The sequence below is a fragment of the Mustela nigripes genome, chromosome 4 (genome assembly GCF_022355385.1).
Source record: "Mustela nigripes isolate SB6536 chromosome 4, MUSNIG.SB6536, whole genome shotgun sequence".
Lineage (NCBI taxonomy): Eukaryota > Metazoa > Chordata > Mammalia > Carnivora > Mustelidae > Mustela > Mustela nigripes.
This window is the reverse complement of record NC_081560.1, coordinates 53,111,873-53,136,918: the sequence shown is the minus strand read 5'-3', so window position 1 is coordinate 53,136,918 and position 25,046 is coordinate 53,111,873. Positions and strand designations below refer to the sequence as shown.

At 43.2% G+C, this 25,046-nt stretch overlaps 2 protein-coding genes across 3 annotated transcripts in view; one reads left to right on the top strand and one right to left on the bottom strand.

Annotated features, from left to right (window-relative positions):
- CDCA7L (cell division cycle associated 7 like) overlaps positions 1-25,046 on the bottom strand; it is a 46,355-nt gene that overhangs the window by 18,796 nt on the left and 2,513 nt on the right. The window lies entirely within an intron of this gene.
- Positions 2,805-3,126, top strand: LOC132015027 (small ribosomal subunit protein uS14-like). The gene has a single exon (XM_059395698.1). It carries the CDS (start codon positions 2,836-2,838, stop codon positions 3,004-3,006), a length of 171 nt encoding a protein of 56 aa, XP_059251681.1. The 5' UTR covers positions 2,805-2,835; the 3' UTR covers positions 3,007-3,126.

Below are 25,046 nucleotides of genomic sequence, written 5' to 3'. Positions count from 1 at the left end.
AAGGCAGCGGCTTAACCCACTGAGCCACCCAGGCGCCCCTCTTTCATAGTTCTTATCAAATTCAACACCCAAAGAACAAATAATCCAATCAAGAAATAGGCAGAGGGGCGCCTGGGTGGCTCAGTGGGTTAGGCCGCTGCCTTCGGCTCAGGTCATGATCTTGGGGTCCTGGGATTGAGCCCCACATCGGGCTCTCTGCTCAGTGGGAGCCTGCTTCCCCCCCTCTCTCTCTCTCTCTGCCTGCCTCTCTGCCTACTTGTGATCTCTACCTGTCAAATAAATAAATAAATAAAATCTTTAAAAAAAAAAAAAAAGAAATGGGCAGAAGACACCAACAGACATTTCAGCAAAGACATCCAAGTGGCCAAGAGACACATGAAAAAGTGCTCCGCATCACTCAGCATCAGGGAAAAACAAATCAAAACCACAATGAAATACCACCTCACACCAGTCACAATGACTAAAATTAACCCATCAGGAAACAACAGATGTTGGCGAGGATGCGGAGAAAGGGGAACCCTCCTACACTGTTGGTGGGAATGCAAGCTGGTGCAGCTACTCTGGAAAACAGTATGGAGGTTCCTCAGAAAGTTGAAAATAGAGCTACCCTATGACCCTGGGTATTTACTCTAAAGATACGAACATAGTGATCCGAAGGGGCACGTGCACCCAAATGTTTATAGAAGCCATGCCCACAATAGCCAAACTATGGAAAGAACCTAGGTGTCCCTAAGAGACTCTTAATCTCACAAAACAAACAGGGTTGCTGGGGTGTGGGGGTCGCTGAGTTATGGACACTGGGTAGGGTATGTGCTATGATGAGTGCTGTGAATTGTGTAACCCTGATGATTCACAGATCTGTAGCCCTGGGGCAAATAATATATGTTAATTAAAAAACAAACAGTGGCAGAAAGCACCAAAACACCTGAATGCACATTTTTCCTTGTACATTCACACACATAAAGGCACAAATGACGTCTGTGTCCAACTGTTAACGGAAATCACTTCCACAAAAGGAATTAAAGAGGACTCAGTGGGGGGAGTTCTTTTGTAGTTCTTTCTATCCTTGGGATATATTCCCATTATTTCCTAGATCTTTGCCCTGAGATAACCTGACAATCACTTTCTCGGGGATGTACAGGTACTCTATCTATACTTCCCATTTCATCATGTGAATATTAAAGAGGTGTCCTCAAGGGCTGAGATTTTAATATAATAATTTTTACTGCTACGAGACATTTTTTTTTTTAAGAGAGAGGAAGATGAGGGGCAGGGGAAGAGGGAGAGAGAGAACCATAAGCAGGCTCAGTCTCACGACCCTGAGATCATGACTGAGCCAAAATGAAGAGCTGGACGCTGAACTGACTGAGCCACCCAGATGCCTCGACTGCAATAAGACATTTTTATGTGAAACTGCCACCTAGAATTATTACAACAATAATTCTGTCCTCCTAGACCACACCGTGTCACACTAGCACACAGAGAGGTACATTTGGAAGTTACTTCAAGTCCTTGAATTTTTTTCTGTGCATTGAATTAATTTTACAGTTAGGTTTATTGAAGAAATCACTGTTCTCTAATCTTACTTTTGTCATAATTTTAATCTTCTTGTTCAAAAAGTGATGAGATCAATGGCTTAATTGAAGGAAGTTTCACATTCGGTGTGCAGAGAACACAAATCCAGAAGTTGAATATGCCAAATTTAATGGTGTCAGAGGATTAACACACATGCTTTCCCACCATCTAATGAAGTCACCTCTTGGGAAAAAAGGTCAGACACAGAAGTAAAGTTCCAGTAACAGTAAGGAAAACCAAACAAAACAAAACCCTGCCCCATTTATGCTGAGAAGCTCCTAATGAAGTCTTAAATGGTTTAAACTTCTCATAAGGAAGTCAATTTGCAGTATTTCACATCCTTATCTTTTCTTTTTTTTTTTTTTAATATTTTATTTGTTTATTTGACAGAGAGCTAGAGAGAGAGCACAAGTAAGCAGAGCGGCAGGGAGAGGGGGAGAGAGAGAAGCAGGCTATCTGCTGAGCAGGGAGCCCGATGTGGGGCTCGATCCCAGGACCCTGGAATCATGACCCGAGCCGAAGGCAGCTGCCCAACCAACTGAGCCACCCAGGCGCCCCATCTTTTCAAAGATACTTTCTAGTTGTTTCATCATGAAACCAAAATAATACTCGTAACAAGAGAAACCTAGATAGTCCTTGTTTAAGGGTGTGTTCCAGTGTACGTGAGAGTGCTGGAGTCCCATCCCCGCATTGGCAGCCAGAGACATGGGCCCAGATTGGTTTCTGTCATCTTCTTCTCGACTTAACCACCATTCTATGAATCAGAAAGCTCCGCTGGCCCAGAAGCTTGCTTTAACCTAAAACGGTTAAAGGAGGATGAGCACACCCTGTCATGATTTAATGAAGCACCTGGAAGGACGGAGAGTTTGGCACCATGAAGAAACCGGGTCCAGTGGCAAATACATCAGCATGGGTACAGCTGCAGCAGGCCTGTCCTCACCCCCGTACCCCCCCCCAAGTCATCCAGGTCTGCGTCTGCTCCGGAGTCTGCGCCACAGGTACCAAGGCAGGGGTGGGGGCGGGGGGGTGGGGGTGGGGAGGACGGTCAGCTGTGATTACCAATGAGGAACAAAAGCAAGGAACACACTCTGGAAAAAAACGAGTATGCATTCTCGGGGCACACAGGGCTCTGTTTCTTGCTGTCTAACTTCCTTCACGAGGCATTAAGAGAAGAGTTTCAGGCACAAGCCCCAAGATTCAGAAAAATCTCCATAAGATATTCAAGGGTCCCTTTTGCCTCGTTGCATCCGAGAGAGCAAGATGGGTCACCAGCAGCTCTACTGGAGCCATCCGAGGAAATTTGGCCAGGGTTCTTGTTCTTGCCGCGTCTGCTCAAACCGGCACCGTCTGATCCGGAAATACGGCCTCAATATGTGCCGCCAGTGTTTCCGTCAGTATGCGAAGGATATAGGCTTCATTAAGTTGGATTGAGTGAACTTCCTTGAATGGGTCATCCAAGATACCTACCTGCAGATAACCAAAATACCTACCTTAATGCCAGCTCACTGTACATAAAATAAAAATCCTCAAATTAAAAAAAAAAAAAAAAAAGATATTCAAGGGTCTTCAATGCAAGACACTGTTCAACAGAGCTGACAAATCAAGATATCCACACAACGCATCTGCTAAAAGATTCATGGGGGCATCCTCCTAATGCATGAGCAGTTCAGAACATGACAATACATTACGCCCCAGGAGTTGGCATTTCCCTGTGCAGATCACTGGGGATCCACTGGGCAACTCCCTTCTGAAAGTGCAAAGACTATTTAAGGAGTCATAATTTTTTCAAGTACACACATTTATTCTATTTCCTTCACATACACTTGCTACCTCTGTCCACTCTATCCTTGTCCACTCACCAAGAGGTCAAGGAGGGACCAGGAGCCAAATCTCCTCCAAGGACACAGGAACGAGGATGGAATCCCCAGCATCTAACATGGGGCCTGGCCTAAAGCAGGTTCTCAATAACCCAGGCTGATCACCAGACATGCATCTGCCCTTGTCATCCGTTTCCTAGGGAAGGTGTGCGGGGGGAAGAGGGGCACGTTATACCATCCCTGTACGGGAGAGATGGCCCATATCAGAATATTCATGAACAAAGCAGTCCCCAAAAGCTCCTCCTTCGCAAAGGACCACAGATCACCTGCAGGCCCTAAACACGACCTCAGAGCTCATCTCGGGAGCAGAGATGGAAGGTCAGCAGTTCTGAGGGCTAAACAGGAAGATGGAAAGGCAGCAGCTCAGGGTAAGCCACCACGGGCTGGGGCGCACTGGTGAGCTCAAGACACAGGTCCAAAAGTGGAGGCCACTCTCCAGGACAAGATCATGACGTGTAGAAATGGGGGTCCCGTGGGCTCCCCCTTCAGCCCCCTCCTCCCCCGAGAAGCCAGATGTCTTGCTGAGACATCTTCCAGTCGTAGAACATCGGCTTCATCCCCGCTGGACCTCACACTCATCCAGCGACAGTGCACAGCAGCAGTCCTGGGGCCATGCAGAACCCAGAGGACGTTTTAAATGCCAGATTTCAAATATGACCAACAGTCTATCTGCTCGTGTCTGGTATGAACAGCAGTAGACACTGGAGTGCTAAGAAAACTAAGTAAAAAGAAAAACTTCACATTAAAAGGAGCGCGGCCACCCTGTTGTTCTCTACAACAAGGAAGCTGAGCAACCGGTTTGGCAATGGCATAGACCCCACAGACAAAGAGAGGCAGAACCTGGTGGAGACCCTGATGGACAAGACCCTCACCCTGAGGCTGAGCCCAGGGACACATGTCAAAAGGAGAATGTCAAAGCCAAGACCAAGGTCAAGGAGGGCCTCCTGCCTGACCAGCAGCATCTGATTTCTGCAGGCGAACAGCTGGAAGGTGTCCACAATGTCCAGAGAGAGCCCTCACACACACTTGGCACTATGACTGCAGGGTGGTGAAGGTCTGCCGCCAAGTGCCCTGCTCACCTGCACCCCTGCACAGCCAGTAGCTGCAGGAAATGCACAACCCCAACAACTGTGCCCCAAGAAGGTCACATAAGGCCATGCCCCAGGCTCTGCCTTTGCCCCACGGCCCTGACACCTCAATAAAGTTTCCCTTCCACGGACTGGAACAGAAAAATCAATTCATTAATTAAAAAATGGCCCTTCTGTTGTTGACAGAAGCACTATATTCAACAGCCACAAAGGGGAAGCAACCCATGTGTCTATCCATGGAAGAATGGACAGACAAAATTCATAGACACGTATGATGAAGTATTATTCAGTCTCAGGAAGCAAATTCTACAAATATCGAATCCCGCAACTAATATGCCAGAGGTCAATTACACCGCCACAACATTAAAACAAACAGATAAACAAAAGAACCGGTGTGAAACAGTCTGTTGGGGGGAGAGCCTGAGGTTCTACAGCTGTAGCAAGCTCCCCGGTGAGACGCTGACACCCGTCTGCAGAACATACACTCACACAGAGCAGGGGTGTAGGCCCACTTTCTGCTCCCGTCCTGCGCGGTGTGACCTTTTTCCTGCTTGACACCAGCTCTTCAAGGGCTTATCTGAACCTCCTAAATGGACACTTAACTCTCAGAGCAGACTCTTGAGCTCTCTGGCATCTCCCCCCACCCACCATACTAGGCCCTCAAGCACCAAGAAGAGTCTTATGTACTTAGAGGTACTTAATCAACATCTGATTAATTGATGAGCAGTGTTAACTAACTCAAAAAGAAAAGGAAGGAAATCCCGTCACACGCTATAACATGAATGAAACTTGAGGGCGTTATGCTAGTAAAGTAAGCCAGCCACAAAAAGACAAATATTTTGATTCCACTCACAGGAGAAACCTCATGGGACCGGTCCGAGTCACAAATACAGGAAGTAAAGGGGAGGCTGCCAGGGCGGGGGAGGGGAGCGGTTGTTTCATGGGTACAGGATTTCAGTTTTACAAAATGAAAACCTTCTGGAGATTACTTGCCCAACAACAATTTAAATGTGTTTAACGCTACTTAAAAATTATTAAAAGAATAAATTTCATGTTATGTGTACCTTACCACATTTTTTTAAAATTCAGCAATAAAAGACCAACTTTGGAAGACAATCTAAAAGTGTAGAGAAAACCTTCCTTTTTAAAAAAATTTTTATTTAAATTCAAGTTAGTTAAGATACGGTGTATTATTAAGTTTTAGGGCTAGAATTCAGTGACTCACAGTTATATATCTCACTCAGTGCTCATGACATCTGGGCCCTCCTTAATGCCCAATTACCCCATGCCCCCCCCCACCCCCCTCCAGCAGCCCTTGGTTTGTTCCCTATAGTTAAGCATCTCTTATGGTTTGCCTCCCTTTCTGTTTTTGTCTTATTTTTTCTTCCCTTCCCCTGTGTTCATCTGTTTTGTTTCTTAAATTTCACATAGGATTGAAATCATAGGGTATTTGTTTTCTCTGACGTACTCCATGCTTAGCAAAATACCCTCTAGTTCCACCCACAGCAATGCCAACGGTAAGATTTCATTCTTTTTGATGGTTGAGTAACAGTCCACTGTTTGTGTGTGTGTGTGTGTGTGTGTGTGTACAGAGAGAGAGAGAATATGTTGAATATTCCACTGTATGTATGTGTGTATGTACACTGTATGTATGTATGTATGTACACACACACACACACACACACACACATACATCACTTCTTCCTTATCCATCCACCTGTCAATGAACATCTGGACTCTTAGCATATTTTGGCTACTGCTGCTATAAACAAGTGGGATTTATTCCTGGGCTGCCAAGGTGGTTCAACATCCACAAATCAATCAATGTGATTCACCACATTAATCAAAGAAAGCACAAGAACCGTATGATCCTCTTAATAGACCCCAAAAATGCATTTGACAAAATACAGCATCCTTTCTTGATAAAAACGCTCCACAGTGTAGGGGTAGAGGGAACATACCTCAACATCATAAAGGCCATATACAAAATATCATTCTCAACAGAGGGAAAAACTGAGAGCTCTTCCCCTAAGGTCAGGAACATGGCAGGGATGTCCACTATCACCACTGCTGTTCAACACAGTTCTACAAGTCCTAGCCTCAGCAATCACACAACGAAAAGAAATAAAAGGCATCCAAATTGGCAAAAAAGAAGTCACACGCTACTTTCACTCTTCACAGATGACATGACATGACTCTGTGGAAAACCCAAAAGACTCCACCCCAAAATTGTTAGAACTCATACAGGAATTCAGCAAAGCGGCAGGCTAAGAAGTCAATACACAGAAATTTGTTGCATTTGTACACACTAACAAAGAAAATCTTCTCTCCTTAAATGAATGCAATCTTTTCTCAAACTCCAGAGCACCTCTAGACCTCCATCCACTTCTACCTGAGGGGTATGTGGTTTAAGAACCCAGCGCTTCATCCTAAGGCAGGTTCAAAAACATCACTCCCCCCGCCCCCGCAAGTCCAGGCTTCAGCCTTCATGCCTGGCAGCACCGCACCCTGAACCCCGGAACCTGGGCTCTGAAGCCCAGAAATTAACTGCAAGTCTGGGAGACAGAGCTGTCTGCACAACCTTAATTGGTTTAAAATCCAGCTCTGTTCTCTCCCAACTAAGCTCCACTAATAAAAATCAATCCTGCCCAACTGCTGCTTGCTTTGTAGTTATTCGGTGCCCTTCTAGCATTTCTTGAGGAACACTAAGCCATGCTCTAGAGCTCTCTTTAACGACCTTAGCCTAACCCTAATTGAAATTCAATTAAAAAAAAAAAACAAAACAAAACACAACTAATAAGCCATAAAAAGCCTCAAACCGCCAACTGCTTTTCAATCAAGTATACACTCTTGAAAACAAATGAGCATATCGTTAATCTAAAACTTTGTATTTTTAAAATTAAGTATATTTTTTTAATTAAGGCTTTTCTGTACCTCAATGACCTACAAATGTATTCTTCCTAGACTGAGAAATACCACCTCCCAGCTGGAAGGCACATATTTATCAGCTACTAGTTTTTGAAGGAAAGCGACAGATTCTTCTTAAAGGCTAATTCCAGAGCTGATTTTGATAAAGCTTCAGGAAATGTTTCTTATTCCAGCAACACTGTGTATGTTTCACCTGGAAACAAGTTCCATTTGTAGCCCTAAGGAACTGCACAAAAGAAATCTGTGCATACTACTGCATTTTCCTTAGTAAGTGTTTTGAAAGCAATTTTGATAGCAAGGAAAGCAGAATTTGCAGGGTGTACTCTCTTGCATCTGCAAAAGAACATTTTACACACAGGAAAGCATTCCTTCAACCCTCCACAAACACTGCTGTTTTGCATTATTTTCTATCACAAACACTGTCATTTCTTTAAATCCCTTACGGTTAAACTGGTAGATCCACAGGACACACCCATACCTTACACCATTTACAAAAACTAACACAGAAGAGAGCAGACCTAAATATAAAATCTAAAAATCTAAAACTTCTAGGAGAAAATCTTTGTGACCTTAGGTTCACAACACCAGAAGCAGAATACAGATTTTAAAAATTTATAAATTAGACAATCAAAATTTAAAAATTCTGCCTTTCAAAAAACACTTCAAATAGAATGACAAGAAAAAACAACAGATTGGGAGAAAACACCCACAAACCATACACCTGATAAAGAACCTATACCCAAAATATATAAAGAACCTCAAAACTCCTTAAGAGAAGAACACAATTTAAACATGGGCAAAAGATGCAGGCAGACAATTTGCCAAAGACCTAGGACTAGCAGATAAGCACATGAACAGAGGTCGGACATCCACAGCCCTTAGGGAAATGCAAATTTTAAACTACAATGAGACGCAATTATCTACCTATATAGCATGGCTTAAGAAAACAGGACAATACCAAGTACTGCCTGGCAAAGATCTGGAGCAACTGACACTCTCCTAAACGGTTGGTGGAAACGCAAAATGGTAGGACCACACTAGAAAACAATTTGGGAGCTTCTCATCAGGTTAAACATACTCTTACCACATGATCCAGGATGAAATGAAAACTTAGGTTCACAAAAAAAAAACCACTATCATTAGCAATTTTATTCCCAAACCCAGAAACGATCCAAATCAGCTAGGGAATGCATAAACAAAACATGGTTCATCCACATCACTGACTCCTGCCGGCAATAAAAAAGACTAAATTACTGACAGACACACTTACATGGATATATCGCAAATGCATGAGGCCTAGTGAAAAAAGGCTACATGTTATCTGATTCCACTTCGGGACATGTCAGAAAAGGCAAAACTAGAGAGACAGAACACGTCAATGGTTGCCTGACACTTGAGGTCAGAGGGTATTTTGGAGCAGTGATAAAATCAACTGTGACAGTGATTACACAAAAAGCTCATAGGACTGAACACTAAAAAGGATGACTTCTACCGTATGTAAATTAAGCCTTAGTCAAAAAGAAAATGACGTAGAAACAGTGGAACATACAGACTGCCTAGAAATGGATCCTAGTACATATCATGAAAATCTGATAGGACAAACACCACAAATCTATGGGAAGAGATGTCGGTAAGTCAATAAAGGATGCCGGCAAAACTGCCTATTTGAGGTGAATTCAAGAGTCCATTTTTCTTCTCACCTGATACTATCTATGAATCAGAAGAGAATCAGAAGATGAAAGAGTTCAAAGGTAAACAAACCACAGGACAGATTATAATTGATGTGAATATACAGCTGGTCCCGGCATGAGGAAGACTTTAAGCACCCACATAAAGGAGATCAGAATGGAAAACAGTAGTATCACGGACCGCTTACCAGTTCTAAACACCTTAAAAGACGACAAATTTAGGGGAGGAAAAAAAAAAAAAAAAAACCTTGGGAAAAAAGATATGCCACAAATAGGCAAATTACTGGTACTGAAAAGCTTTTGCAAAATGAAGTATTCCAAGTCACACAGATAAAATAGGTAAAACAAAGAAAAGTCACTAAAAAGGGAACACAGAAAAGGCTTAAAACGTATTTAAAGTCTTCAGTCTGCCTAAGTAATGAAAGACAAGGTTGCTTCTCCGCTAGCAGCTTAGCTGTCCATTATGGGGACACTCAGCAATGGCGGCACGTGACAAGACAAGCACCCTGATACAGAACCGGGGAGCAGACAAGTGGGCCTGAAGTCTCAAAACACCAACGTGGTCATGTACATCTAAAGCAGGGGAGTTACTTTTTTAGAAGTATATGCAGTGAGATTTGAAAACCTCCAGAAAATATGGTTCAACTCAGAGTGATGGAGCATATGAGCTTTTATTTATAGCTAAGAGGATCCAGGGTCCAGGAGTCAATGTCGAGGAGTACAAGGAGATCTCCTCCATCAGCTGGAGCACCTCCTCTCAAAAGGGAGCAAACCTGAGCCTACTTACTCAAGGGCACACAGCTTGCTCATACCCCTACAAACGACATTCAGGCAAATGCTATTTTTCAATAAAATAACTACCCACTAATTAGCATTTGTGTTTAAATTCAATCAAAAAGCTTAAACTTTTTGGCCAAGAAGCATGAGCAACAAAAAACTGATTAAACCGGACCTCATCAAAACTGAAAACATCTCTTCATCAAAGGACATTATCAAGAAAGTGAAAGGCAACCTACAGAATGGGAGAAAAAAGAGCTGCAGGACACCTAAGTGATAAGGACCCAGCACTCTGAATATACGAAGATCCCCTATGATGCAACAACAGACACCATCCAATCAAAACATGCATGTAGAACTTGACACATATTTCTCCCCCCGCCAAAAACTATATATACAAATGAACAGCAATACAAGAGAAAATGTTCAACATCATCAGTCATTAGGGAAGTACAAACCAAAAATACAAAATACCACTTCACATCCTCTAGAGTCCAAAAATCATAGAGAAGAAGTGTTGGAGAAGATGTAGAGAAGCCAGAACACTCATACATAGGTAGTGGGAATGTAATGGTTCAGTCACGATGGGAAACATTTTGATGATTCTTCAACAAGTCAAACACAGAATTCCTATCTGACCCAGCACTTTCATTCTTAGGTAACTAAAAGAACTGCAAAAACAGGTGTTTCAGATACATGTACATGCATGTTAACAGCAGGACTACTTATAACAGCCAAAAGATCCATCATGAATGAGTGGATAAGAGGCTGTAGTATATACAATATACAGTGGGTTCTTATTCAGCTATTAAAAGGATGAAGTACTACTGATTCATGCTATGATGTAGCTCAACCTGCAAAGCATTATACTAATAAGCAAGCAGAGCCAGACCCAAAAGTCCCATGAATTGTTCACTTTAAAATGATTAATTTGGGGAGACTGGGAGGCTCAGTCGGTTGAGCACCTACCTTTGGCTCAGGTCATGATCCTGGGGTCCTGAGCTCAAGCCCCACATCAGGCTCCCTGCTAATGGGGAGCCTGCTTCTTCCTCTGCCACTTCCACTGCTTGTACTCTCTCTCACTCTCTCATTCTCTGTCAAATAAATAATCTTTTTAAAAAATAAATAAGGGGTGCCTGGGTGGCTCAGTGGATTAGGCCACTGCCTTCGGCTCAGGTCATGATCCCAGAGTCCTGGGATCGAGTTCTGTGTCGGGCTCTCTGCTCAGCAGGGAGCCTGCTTCTCCCCCTCTCCCTCTCTCTCTGCCTGCCTGCCTACTTGTGATCTCTGTCAAATGAATAGATAAAATCTTTAAAAATAAATAAGTAATAAATAAAAGGGTTAATTTTATGTTACATGAATTTCATCTAAATTTTTTTTAAAAACACCTAAACTCATTATAACAGTTAAAAAACTTACTATCCTACTATTCAAATTGGCCTATAAATATGTAAAAGTAGGCAAGTGACTTACTAAACACTGCAAATCGTAGGCAGAATGCAGCTCCTTACAACACTCACCACAACACTGTACCCAATCGGGGACTGCCTGAAGAGACTGGTCCCTCTCTCACCTAACTCAGTCTCCTGCCAGGAAAAGCTCCAGCCATTGCTCGTGAAAGCTGCAGGTGACTACGGACCTGCAGGTGACTACAGACCTGAGATGAAGAGTTTATGCATGGGGAAGTACAGTAGACCACCCAAAGCCCCAAGGAGAAGCTTGGGTAACACTCTGTGGGAAACCAAGGCATTCCAAAGCAGCTGTGTCCCATCAGGGAACTAGGCAACCCTCACACCAGGCCAGGCCAGGCCAGACACCTGCTCAGCAAAGATCTGACAAGACTTTAAGCTTCCAGGCTCAGGGCATGCCCAGCTAATCAATGAATGACTTCCCTGGCATAAAGCCAGTCTGTGAAGACTAGAAAAGGTGGCTGTTTCCTCCAACACCCACTCTTCCACAGAAGATCAAAGACAAAGAAATAGAAAAAACTGGCCCACTCAAAGGAACAAAACAAACTGACAGAGAACATGCGTGAGGTAGCACAGACTGTGGATTTACTAGACAGAGGACAACTGCCTTCAATATGCGCAGAGAACAAAAGGAAAACTAAAGTAAATTGGGAAAAGGATACACAGTTAATCCTTAACACCACGGGTTGAGGGCACTGACCACCCCTCCATATAGCTGAAAACCCACATGTAACTTTTGACTCCCCAAAACTTAACTAATTAGCTTACTATTGACTAGAAGCCTTACCAATAACACAAACAGTCCATTAACAGTTTGATAAGTTGTATGTTTTATATGTTGTATTCTTACAACAAAGCAAGCTAGGAAAAGGAAAATATTAAGAAAATCGTAGGGGCGCCTGGGTGGCTCAGTGGGTTAGGCCGCTGCCTTCGGCTCAGGTCATGATCTCAGGGTCCTGGGATCGAGTCCCACATCGGGCTCTCTGCTCAGCAGGGAGCCTGCTTCCTCCTCTCTCTCTGCCTGCCTCTCTGCCTACTTGTGATCTCTCTCTGTCAAATAAATAAATAAAATCTTAAAAAAAAAAAAAGAAAGAAAATCGTAAAGACACTATATGTATAGTACTGGACTATAAGAAAAAAATGTATGTATACTGAACCCACGCAGTTCCAATCTGTGTTATTCAGGGTAGACTGTATAAGCAAAATGATGTCAACAAGGAGAAATTATAAAAAGGAACAAGAATTCTAGAAGTGAAAAAAATACAACAGCCAAATTGAAAATATCATGAGACAAGTTCAAAATCAAACTGAGGAGGCAGAACAAAGAATCAGAGAGGCTATTTGACAAAGTAATGACCAAAACCTTCCCAAGTTTGACGGAAGACTTGAAGCTCAATAAACCCCAAGTAGTATAAACCCAAGACACCCACACTGAGACTTATTTAAATCAAACCCATGAAAGACAAAGAAAAAGAGAATACTGAAAGCAGCCCAAAAAAAAGCAACTCATCTCACATAAGAACTCCTCTAAAGGAGTATCAGCTGATTACTCAGAAGAAACCTTGGAGGCCAGAAAGCAGTGGAATGATATATTTAAAGCACTGAAAGAAAAAATTGTCAACCGAGAACTCTACCTGGCAAAACTGTCCTTAGACATTACCAGATAAAAAGCTGAGAGTTCATTAGCACCAGACCTGCCGAACAAGAAATCCTAAAGGGAATTCTTCAAGAGGAAATGAAAGGTCACTAGAGAGTAACTCAAAGCCATATGAAATATAAAGTTTCAAAGTAAAATACAAATACTGGTAGTAATATAAACTCACTTTTTTGTTTTCTCCAATTAAAAAATGCACCTATGATTCCACATTTTGTACTGCATGATGCATAAAGATAGAATTGCTGACATTGATAACAAGAGGAGGGGAGGAGCTGTATACCAGTAGAGTTTTTGTATGCCACTGACAAACCAGTATCATTCAAATCAGATTATTTCAATCGCAGAGTATTCTATGTAATCCCCATACTAACCACAGAGGAAAAAAAATCTATAGATTACACAGAAAAGAAAATGAGGGTATCAAAACATGCTATTAATCAACAGAACACCAAGGTAGGCAGTAATGGAGGAAACAAGGATCAAAAATGCTAAGAAGAATACAGAGAACAAAACTAAACAAAAATGTCAAAAGTCCTTCCCTACCAGTAACCACTTTAAATGCAAATGGATTTGACTCTGCAATTAAAAGACACAGACTGGCAGTAAGAATTAAAAAAAAAAAGGGGGGGGACCCAACTATACCCTGTTTACAGAAAACTCACTTCATACCTAAAAAAGACAGTGAGGCTGGAAAGTGAAAGGACAGAAAAGATATGCAAATGAAAACAGTAATCCAAAGAGAGATGTAATGACTATAGTGACATCAGAGTAGACATTATGTCAAAAAAAAAAAAAAATTACAAGGACACTGCATATGGACAAAAGGGTCAATTCACCAAGAAACCATAACAATTAAAAATACGCATGCACAAAACTTCAGAGCTCCAAAACATATGAAGCAAGTGCTGACAGAAATGAAAGAAACAGTTCTACAATAATAGTTGAAGACTTCAATATCCCACTTTCAATAATGGAAAGAATAAGACAAAAGATCAACAAGGAAACAGGAACTGAGCAATACTATAAACCAATTCGAACTAACAGACATAACACTCCAACCAACACAGTAGGATACATTTTCTTTAAGGTTGCATGAAAAACTCCCCAGGACAGACCATATCTAGGCCACAAAATAAGTCAGAATAAATTTAAAACAGTTAAGGGGCGCATGGGTGGTTCAGTGGGTTAAAGCCTCTGCCTTCGGCTCAGGTCATGATCCCAGGGTCGTGGATTGAGCCCCACATGGGGCTCTCAGCTCAGCGGGGAGCCTGCTTCCCTTCTTCTCTCTCTCTGCCTGCCTCTCTGCCTACTTGTGATCTCTCTCTCTCTGTGTCAAATAAATAAATAAATAAATCTTTAAAAAAAATTTTTAAATAGTTAAAATTATACAAACTATCTTTTCTGATCAGAATGAAATGGAACTAGAAATCAGTAACAGAAGAAGACTAGCAAATTCAAAAATACGTGAAAATGAAACACCACTGTCAAATAACCAAGGGGTTGCTCCAAAGGAGAAATCATCACAAGAGAAATTAGAAAATACTTCCAAACAAGTGAAAATGAGAACAAAATGTACCAAAACTTATACTATGCAGAGGAAAGCAATGCTAAAAGGGACATTTAAAGCTGTATACACTTGCATTAAAAAAGATCTCGAACCAACAAGCTAATTTTACACCATAAAAGGAAACAGGAAAAGTATAGCAAACTAAACCCAAAGATAACAGAAGGCGGAAATTATAAAGATCATAGTAGATATAAATAGAGAACAGAAAACCAACAGAGAAATATCAACAAAACCAAAAGTTGGTTCCCTCAAAATATCAATATTGACCAACTGTTAGCTAGACCAACTATGAAAAGAGGTACAAACTACTGAAATAAAAAGGAGTCATCACTACCAATTTTACAGAAATAAAAAGGATAATCAATCAAAGAGTGCTATGAGCATTTGAATGCCAACAAATTAGGGTTAGCTAGATGAAATGGAGAGAATCCTAGAAACACATAACCTTCCAAGACTGCATGAATAGAAAACCGGAATAGATGTCTCACTAAGGACACCCAGATGGCTTCACTAGTGAATTCTATTTAACTTTTAAAGAAGAATTAACATCAACCCTTCTCAAAGTCTTTCAACAAATGAAGAGAGCACTTTCTTTAGCTCATCCCACGGGGCCAGTAGGCTCCCATGATGCTGAAGACAGATAAAGACAAGGAAAGCACAGAGCAATATCCCTTTTAATTATCAACAAAAAAATCCTCAACAAAATGCTAGCAAGCCAAATTCAGTAGCATAGTAAAAAGATTACACAAGATGCCTCAGTGAGATTTCATTTTGGTACGGAAGATGGTTCAACATAGAAAACAAAACACGTGATCATCTCCACAGATGCAGAAAAAGCATGTGACAAACTTCAACACCTTTTCATGATCAAACCAAACCAAACCAAAAAACAATCAACAAAGAATGGAAGGAAACTTCAACATAATAAAGGTCACATATGAAAAACAGGTAACCCCATACTCCACAAAGACTAAAAGCTTTCGCTTAAGATCAACAACAATACATGGATCCCACTTTCACTACTTCTATTCAACACAGTATTTGATGATCTAGCCAGAACTACTACACAAGAAATAAAAGGCATCCAAATTGGAAAGGAAGCAGTAAAATTATGTTTGCAAGTGACATGTTCATATACATAGGAAAGCCTGAAGATTCCACAGAACCTGTGAGCAGTAATTAGCCAAGTCAATAATGCTGCAAGGTACAAAATCAACACAGAAAAATCAGTTGCATTTCTACATGCTAACAACGAACAATTTGCTAAGGAAATTAAGAAAACAATTCCATTTACCATAGCATCAAAAAGCATAAAACACTTAGAAATTAACTGAGGCAATAAGCAGAAAAACTACACTGAAAACTACAAAACATCACTGAGAGAAATTCAAGAGGGGCGCCAGAGTGGCTCAGTGGGTTAAAGCCTCAGCCTTCCGCTCAGGTCATGATCTCAGGGTCCTGGGATTAAGCCCTGCATGGGGCTCTCTGCTCAGTGGGGAGCCTGCTTCCTCCTCTCTCTCTGAACACCTCTCTGCCTACTTGTGATTTCTGTCAAATAAATAAATAAAATCTTTTAAAAAAAAAATTCAAGATGACAGAAAGAGATGAAAAAGCACCACATATTCATGGATCAGAACACCGGATATCGTGAACATGACAATACTACCCTCCAAGCTATCTACAGGTCCAGTGCAATTCTATCAAAATCCCAGCAACATTTTTTTTGCAGAAAGAGAAAGGCCCTTCCTAAAACTTGTGTGGAATCTAAGGGGATTCAGAATAACCCCTCCAAAAATAAACAAACAAACAAACAAACAAATATCTGTAAAAAGAAGAACCAGGGGAGCCCAGCAAGCTCTGTCAGTGGAGCGTGCAACCCTTGACCTCATGGGTTGTGAGTTCAAGCCCGATGTTGGTTGTAGATATTATTTAAAAATAAAATCTTTCAAAGATAAATAAACAAACAAATAAACAAATAAAAAGAACCATGATGGAAGGCTCACACTTACTAATTTCAATGCTTATTACAAAGCTACAGTAATCCAAACAGAGATATCCTAGTATAAGGACAGCCATATAGGGGCACTTGAGTGGCTCAGTCAGTTCAGCATCTGCCTTTGGCTCAGGTCATGATCTCAGGGTCCTGGGATGGAGCCCCATGTTGGGCTCCCTGCTCAGCAGGGAGCTTGCTTCTCCTTCTCCCTCTCCCCCGTGCTCTCCTTATCTCCTTCATTCTCTCTCTTAAATAAATAAAATCTTTAAAAAAAAAAAAGACATACAGACTAGTGCAACAGAATGACGAGCTTGAAGACCAACCCTCACACACATGTGGGTCAAATAATTTTTGACCAAATGCCAAGACTATTCAAGGGGGGAAAGAGCGGCCTTTTCAAGAAATGATGCTGGGAAAACTGGATATCCACACTGAAAAGAATGAAGCTGGATCCTTAACACAAACATCTCCCAAAAAAACCTCAAAATGTAACCAAGACCTAAAACTAGAAGCTAAAACTACTAACTCTTAGAAGAAAACATAAAGGAAAAGTTCATGACATTAGACTTGGTAATGATTTCTTTTATAGAATATCAAAGGCGCAGGCAACAATAGAAACAGACAGATAAATTGGACTTCAGCAAAATCAGGACCAGTTAAGACATCAAAGCACACGATCAAGAGACTGACAAAGTATCTGCATATCATACATCTGATAAAGATTTAATATCCAGAATAGAGAATTCTTAGAGCTCAACACCAACAGCAAAACCCAATTTAAAAGAGCCAAAGACTTAAAGACATTTCTCCAAGAATAAAAAGATGGCCAGTAACCGTGTGGAAAGATGTTCAACACTAATCATGAGGAAAATGCAAATCAAAACCACAATGAGATACCACTCCACAACCACGGGGGGAGAGGGGGAGGACTATTATTTTTAAAAAAACAACACCACCACCACCACCACCAAAAAACCAAATTACATGGTGGTGAATATGTGGAGGAACGGGAGGCTCTGGGCAGTGTCGGTGGGGAGGTGAAACAAGGCAGCTGCTGTGGCAAAAAACATGGTAGCTCCTCAAAAACACACACACAGAATTACCACATAATTCAGTAATTCCACTTTAGGTATATGGCCCAAAACACTATAATCCAAGATTCAAATAGTTATTTCATACCAATGTTCACAGTAGAATTACTCACCATACCCAAAAGGTGGAAACAGCCCAACTGGCATGGAAGGAGGAATGGATAAAGAAAATGTGGTATATACATGCAATGCATCATCATTCAGCCTTAGAAAGGAAGGAAATTCTGATCTAGATAAACATGGATGAACCTTGAAAACATTAGCTGAGTGAAATAAGACCCGACAGGATTAATAGTCCATGATTCCCCTTCTGTGTGGTACCTAGCACCAAATTCAGAGAGACAGGAAAGGAGAAAGGTGGTGATGACCACTGGTAGTGGGATCAGTGATTAATGGGTACAGAGTTTCCGTTCAGGATCATGAAGAAGTTCTGGAGATGGTCAGAGGTGATGGCCACACAACAATGTGACTACACCTAATGCCAGTAGATTTTATGCTATGCATATTTTACCACAATAAAAGAAAAGGCAAAACAAATAAACAGTGCTATTTAAAAAAGAGATCATGTAAATGCGGAGAACCTTACAGAAAGGTCTGTGCAGAGGGCTTAGAAGAGCTATCCAGGTGAGTCACAGAAGAAACTGGAGTTTTGGCAGAGGTTCTAGGAGGAAAGTGAGCCAGACCACTTGGGATACGCTGGGTGGTTTCCTTTTCCAGAAAGGTTAGCAGACAGGAAATAGGAAGCCAGTATCAAGATTTCACTGGTCCCTAACAGACTGATTATCAAACTGACTGCTCTGTTTTTCAAGAAGGTGCTATTGGCATTCTGGACAAGAATGACTACTGTTTCCAGTGAGACTTTCCTGCTCACCACAAGGCACTTACCATCTCTAACTCTGAACCCTTTCACAACCACGACAACCTACCACCAACCCCAGCTCACTGACAAGAACAGGGGAGTGAATCCAACAACTGAAGTGTGAGAACCTTTAGTGTGTCAGGACATGTCAGGTTATAAAGCAGGAACAAGCAACTCCAAGTCTTAAAGGGCTGAACAACAAAACGAGGTTTCTCTCTTGTTTGTGACCTTTCATCCCGGGCCAGCCAGGTAAAACATTCCACACTTCTCCCCACTGTCCTCACACGGGACTGGGGCTGCCACAGAGACCAATACCTGGAACGCTGGCAGAAGCAGCAGGAGAGGGAAGGACACACAGCAAATGACCTAGTGGCATTTGAAAATTCCACTTAGGGGGACGCCTGGGTGGCTCAGTTGGTTAAGCAGCTGCCTTCGGTTCAGGTCATGATCCCAGCGTCCTGGGATCGAGTCCCACATCGGGCTCCTTGCTCGGCAGGGAGCCTGCTTCTCCCTCTGCCTCTGCCTGCCATTCTGTCCGCCTGTGCTCGCTCTCTCCCCTCTCTTTCTCTGATAAAAAAAAAAAAAAAAAAAAGAAAATTCCACTTAGGGAGGCGCCTGGAGGGCTGTCAGGGAAGCACCTGACTCTTGATTTCGGCTCAGGTCACGATCTCAGGGTCATGAGATGGGAGTCCTGTGCTGGGCTCTGCACTGGGCATGGAGGCTGCTTGAGATTCTCTCTCCTTCTCCCTGCCACCCAGTCTCTCTCTCTCCATTAAAAAAAAAAAAAAAGGGCGCCTGGGTGGCTCAGTGGGTTAAGCCGCTGCCTTCGGCTCAGGTCATGATCCCAGGGTCCTGGGATCGAGTCCCGCATCGGGCTCTCTGCTCAGCGGGGAGCCTGCTTCCTCCTCTCTCTCTGCCTGCCTCTCTGCCTACTTGTGATCTCTCTCTGTCAAATAAATAAATAAATTCTTTAAAAAAAAAAAAAAAAAAAAAAAAATAAAAAAAAGGCTTTCTTCTAAAATAAAAATAAAAATTCCACCTAGAAGTGACACACACCACTTCTTACATTTCAATGGCAAAAGTAGATCAAACAGTCTTGCTTATTACGAGGACTAGGCAATTGCATTCCTCCCATTTACCCTGAAGGAAAAGAACCAGAGATCACTTGTTCTGAGCCCTGACAGCTTCCCGCCTGTGACTTAAGAGCATTCTGCGAGAACGCTCTGTCCCTGTCCATGACTGAAAGTTACAGAAGAGCACGTGACCACTTCGTGTGGTTCCTAAGAGGGTGCGACCCCAGCACCAGGCTAAGGAGTCCCAGGAGGGATGAGCCAGGGGCTGGAGGAGGGAACGATTGCTACACACTGTCAGTGCGGCGTGGGACACAGGATCATCAGGGCAGTAAATGCAGGAGGTCAACTAACCCTGCAGGGCGGGGAATGGTCCCAGAGCCTGTGCGCAGCCTCCAGGTGGCCCTGTGTCCGCAGGCACATGGCGGGGTCAGCCTGAAGGAGGGCTCGCAGCGGGCAGGCGGGTGAGAGCCAGAGTGGAGAACAGGGGCATCTGTGGGAGTGGGAGAAGTCGGTCAGGGTCGGCCTTCCTTCAGCTCAGGTCATCGCTTCAGGCTCCTGGGATAGAGTCCTGTGTCCTGCTGGGCTCTCTGCTTGCTTCTGCCTCTGCCATTCCCCCTGCCTGAGCCAGTAGGCCTGCTCTGTCAAATAAAATCTTTTTAAAAAAAAATTTTTTTTTTTTTTTTAAAAAGGACGTGGAGAACAGGCACGCAGGGGGTGCCTCTCTTTCAGAGGAGACAAGTGTCCCTGTGCTCGTCCCAGCAAGTGCTGAACAGACCCTCACAGGGACGGGAGTGTGGGGGAGGGATCTTCATCCCACAGCCCGCCCCAAGAGCCTTGAGACAGGGATCCTCTGGACACAGAGCACCCTGCTGGGGCAGGCGGTGGGGACCAACAGTCCCGAACAGTCCCTGAAGCGAGGCCCGCGCAGGCTGCTGACAGCACTGAGCTCCGGGCATTGTGCCACAGTGGACGTCCCATTCCCCCAGTGCGGCCTTTCTCGGGTCCCCACTGCAGCCAGGGAAGACAATACACTTCCTGCAATGAAGGTCACGGAGACCAGGTGCTCTCAGTGACATGCTGAAGCCAGCAGTGTGGTCAGACAGAATGAGGAGGGCTTGGTTGTCTGAGGTCGGTCGGTGGAGGCAGCCTGATGTAGGAGGCCCGTGTGAGTGAGCGGATGGCTAGATGCGGCCCCACTGCCTTCAGTTATTTTAATTAAAAAAAAAAAACAAAAACAAAAAACTCCCCCAATAAAAAAATGCCTGGAACCAAGGATCAGGAAAAAAAAAAAAGAGAATTAAGAATAACCAGTCATTTTAAATGCACTTTTATTTTTCTTAGCTTCCCATTTTAAACCAGTGTTAATAGTGAGCAAAATAAAAGCTCCATGTTAAAAAAAATATGCCCGCTAAAATATTTTGTTGTTGTATTTTTTTTTCCCATTTAACTACGCTCAGTCGTGGAGCTTTCCATACAAAGATATTATGGGGTGGAGGAGGAGGCAGGGAGGTATCTTTTCTATTTCAGGATTTATTACAGGTATGCTCTCTGAATGCTACACTCAGCAAGCAGTTCCACACTTCTCAAAATGAGGAGCTCGGTGACAGCCCCAAGGTTTCAAGACCATGGGTGGCACAGGGGAGGCGAATTTTCCTCCCAGGAGGGTAATTTTATAAAAATCCTTTTTGTGTTAAAATAAATAAAAATGTATTATGGAATAGAATGCAAAATAAGTGTAATGTGCCTCACTTTTGAAGATAAAACTGCAGATGGATGAAAAAAATCCCCTACACAGATGGTGGGGCTGCTGCCCCTCTGGGCCTCTGGGGCAGGCTGGGACTGGCCTCTGCCATCAGTCCAACAGCAGAATCTGATAAGCCCCACAGAAGGATGCTGCAGGCCGTCATAACTCCTACTTCCTCTCACTACACAGTGACAGCCAGAAAAGCCATCTTTCTTTTTTTTTTTAAACAATTCAACAAATATTTAACACCTGTTAATATGCCAGGCCCTGCACCCTCAGGGTAATTATCATTTGGCCTGCCATGTGATTTAGGGTCACCACACACTACCTTGGGGTAAACCCTTGGGCCCTTCTAACAGAGGGTGAGGTGTGCCAGCAGGCAGCCGAGGGGGGCCACGCCAGGCTCTGTGCCAAAAAACCCAGATGCCAGAGCTCAGAGGTGTGGGGGTCCTGCCCAACAGCTGTGCTGCTGCTCTGGAGGGCTTGGGGGAACAGCAGAGAGGGTCTGTGGAAGGGATCCCTGGACTACACCCGGTGCGGAGGATACCCAAAAAACTGCATGGGCGCAAGACGCCTGGGAAGTTGTCCCCCATGTGCCTGGGGCAGGTTAGGCAGTCTGAAAGCACAGACTTTAGGACTCACTCATAGGAACTGTACACACTATTTTTTAAAACATTTTAAGTGCAACAGAAAGCGTATATCGCTTCCACGCATAGCCTGGTCAAGTTTTATGAACTGCACCAAACCATGACAACCAGCACCCAGATCCAGAAGGACATTCTTCTCAGCTCTCAGAAACTCATTAGGAGCCTATGGTTTTACCTCTAGACATTCAAGTGTCGATGAACACTTATTTTCAGACATCTAGGAGATGATTTATAGTTGAAATAAGCAATACAAAAGAAGGCAAAGTGATTCAGTGCCACCCAGGGGAGGAGCCCAGAGCAGGGTATCTCCCCCCACCCCCACATCCACGTGACCAACTTGCAGAATTCCAGGCCAGCCCAATCCAGAGGCACTGCCAGTATGCTCCCATCTTCACCGTTTCCCAGGTGGTAAAGAAGAACACACCTCTAAGACTACTCTCCACATTTCCCCAAACCAAAAACACATGGCTAGGTGCTCCATGTTCAGGAAGAAAACAATGTTTCTGTCTAGTTATCATGAGCCCGCGTTCTAACCTGAGTAGTAAACACTGCTTTCTCTTAGCTAGCACAGCACAATGAAGGGGAAAAAACATTGTGTCAGAGACTCCCATCCACTGCAAAGCAGGCACACTCCTTTTGGGAAACAGGAAGGACTCAATAAAGAAATCATCATTAAAAACAGCGTGGGGACACCTGGGTGGCTCAGTGGGTTAAGCTGCCTTCGGCTCAGGTCATGATCCCGAAGTCCTGGGATCGAGTCCCGCATCTGGCTCCCAGCTCCACAGGGAGTCTGCTTCTCCCTCTGACCTTCCCCCTCTCATGCTCTCTCTCACTCAAATAAATAAAATATATATATATCTTAAGAAAAATAAGAAATAAAAAAAATAAAAACAGCGTGGACTCCAACACAGGGCACAAGGCATATACCAGCTCAAGACATTTATTGAAAAGTTCTAATAAAGAAAAAAAATTTCAACAGAGAAGTACATAAAATACACACCAAGGTGAAAGGCCACAGTCATTAAAAATGAAAACTGTGAAGACCTCCGAGCTACTCAGAAATAGCACTGGCAGAGCTAAAGACAGCGGAATTCAAACTGCCATCATACCGTAAAATTAGGCAAAAATGGTGACTAAACACAGGCAAACACCGGATGGGAACGATCAAAAAAACGACACCCAGGGAGTAGGGGAGATAGAACAGTAGTTCCAACTTCGTTTTTATTTCAGCTTCTGTGAACCTGATATTACTTGTACAATACAAAATTCATCTAAATATCGCTCCTATGTAAAAGCCTTCTGAATCTGATTCATATTCCAATGCCAACTGTTACAGTCAGTATCAAGGAATCCTGTCCAAAGCCTCATCTGGCCAGTCTCTAAAAAAGAACCAGACCAGCTGCTGTGAACGCCCCAGCTCTTCCAGTTAAAGGGAGGAGCAAAAGTGTTAGGAGAAAACCCCAATGTGACAACCTCTTATATTTAAATAATAGATTATACTTAGCATGCCCTTGCTTAAGCAAGGATTTCAGATAGAGCTGTGACTTGCCGAGATCCCGTGAGTCTACTGGCCAAGTCAGGCATTGGCTCTGAGGACAGAATCCTGGCTCAGGCCCTTCCTGGCTGGGCTGCCCAGAGCAAATGGCTCTAGTTCACCTTATCTTTAAAATACAGATAATACAAGCCATTTTGGAACTACAGTGAGAACTAAGTCTGATAAAAGGAAATGAGTTTCCATAGGCGGGGGATGGGGGCGATAGGGGCGATGGGGGGGACAGGATGGCTCTTCAGATCTTCTTCCATTCCCAAAACCTAGGGCCTTGTAGGTCCCCAAAGCACAGTAGGGGCCAGCTGAGTTCTGGCAAAGGCAGAAGAGGCAAGGCGTTCCAGACCGACCTTAGTACCCAGCACACAGTAAGTGCTCAAAGAATATCTGAAAACGAAATCAGGGAGCCCTCTGTCATGAGCTGATGATTAAGAACAGGCAGGAAGCCCTCAGCTCTGTGAACTAACTCTGGCCCCTTTTAACTGTGAGACTCCACACGGTGCTTCTGCACTACATACCAATGGCAGCATTTACCACTGTGGGAGACAAAGTCTTCTGCACGTTATCTTCAGCTATAGTTACCAAATATGCCTCTGCGTGATCCTACTTAAAAACATTCAGAGAGAACAAACTGATGGTTTGTTCATCAGTTCATCCATCAAAGGGGAGCTGGGTGAGGAATGGGTCAAAGAGGTGACCGCGGTTCAGAGCGCAGCTCTCATGATGAGCCCTGGGTGGTGTACACAATTGTTGGTTCACTGTATTGCACACCTGAAACTAACAAACACTGTGTGTTAACTGCACTGGAATTCAAATTAAAACCCTAAAAAATAAAATATTCAGAAACCACTGCTTTCCCAAAAGAAAAGAAAACAGCCCTACTAATGCTCTTACTCTGTCAATGCTACTTTGGTGAATAAAGCTATCTTCTATGAAACAAAATCGTGTCTTGGAGGTAAAAACTGCAAACTGTAGCTCAGACAAGTGCTGATGGGTAAAGCAGAACTCTCAAGGACAGTTTAAATGAATATGCCTGTTCTATTTCAATGGCTTTATTGATCTTTTTCATTAATTTACTGTAATATACATAAACTGTTTTAAGTCACATCATTATCTCGTGGATTTCTGTCCCATGTGCCCGACCAGATCAGAATTGATGCGATCTCTGAAATTTTTCATTACTGAGAATTCAGTGCATGGCAAATCACCGTGCTGTCCTTCCAAGAAGTGACAAACCATCCCTCTCTGTGAGCAGCTTTCTGTGGGCACAAACTTTGAGAGAATCAAGAGGACTCTTTGTAGCTATGAGGTCAGCACCAGAGAAATTCCTCTTTACCATGCCAGCAGCGTGCACCAGACCCTTTCCTGAGACCATCTGCTTCACTCCTTCTGAGAGTCCAGCCTGCACCCTAGAGCAAGAAGAGAGTCACAGGACAACACTGACAGCCAGGACTTGCTGGTTCCTCT

Bases quoted from the DNA above. Each gene is read 5' to 3' on its own strand.
- LOC132015027 (XM_059395698.1), top strand. From the start codon at position 2,836: ATGGGTCACCAGCAGCTCTACTGGAGCCATCCGAGGAAATTTGGCCAG.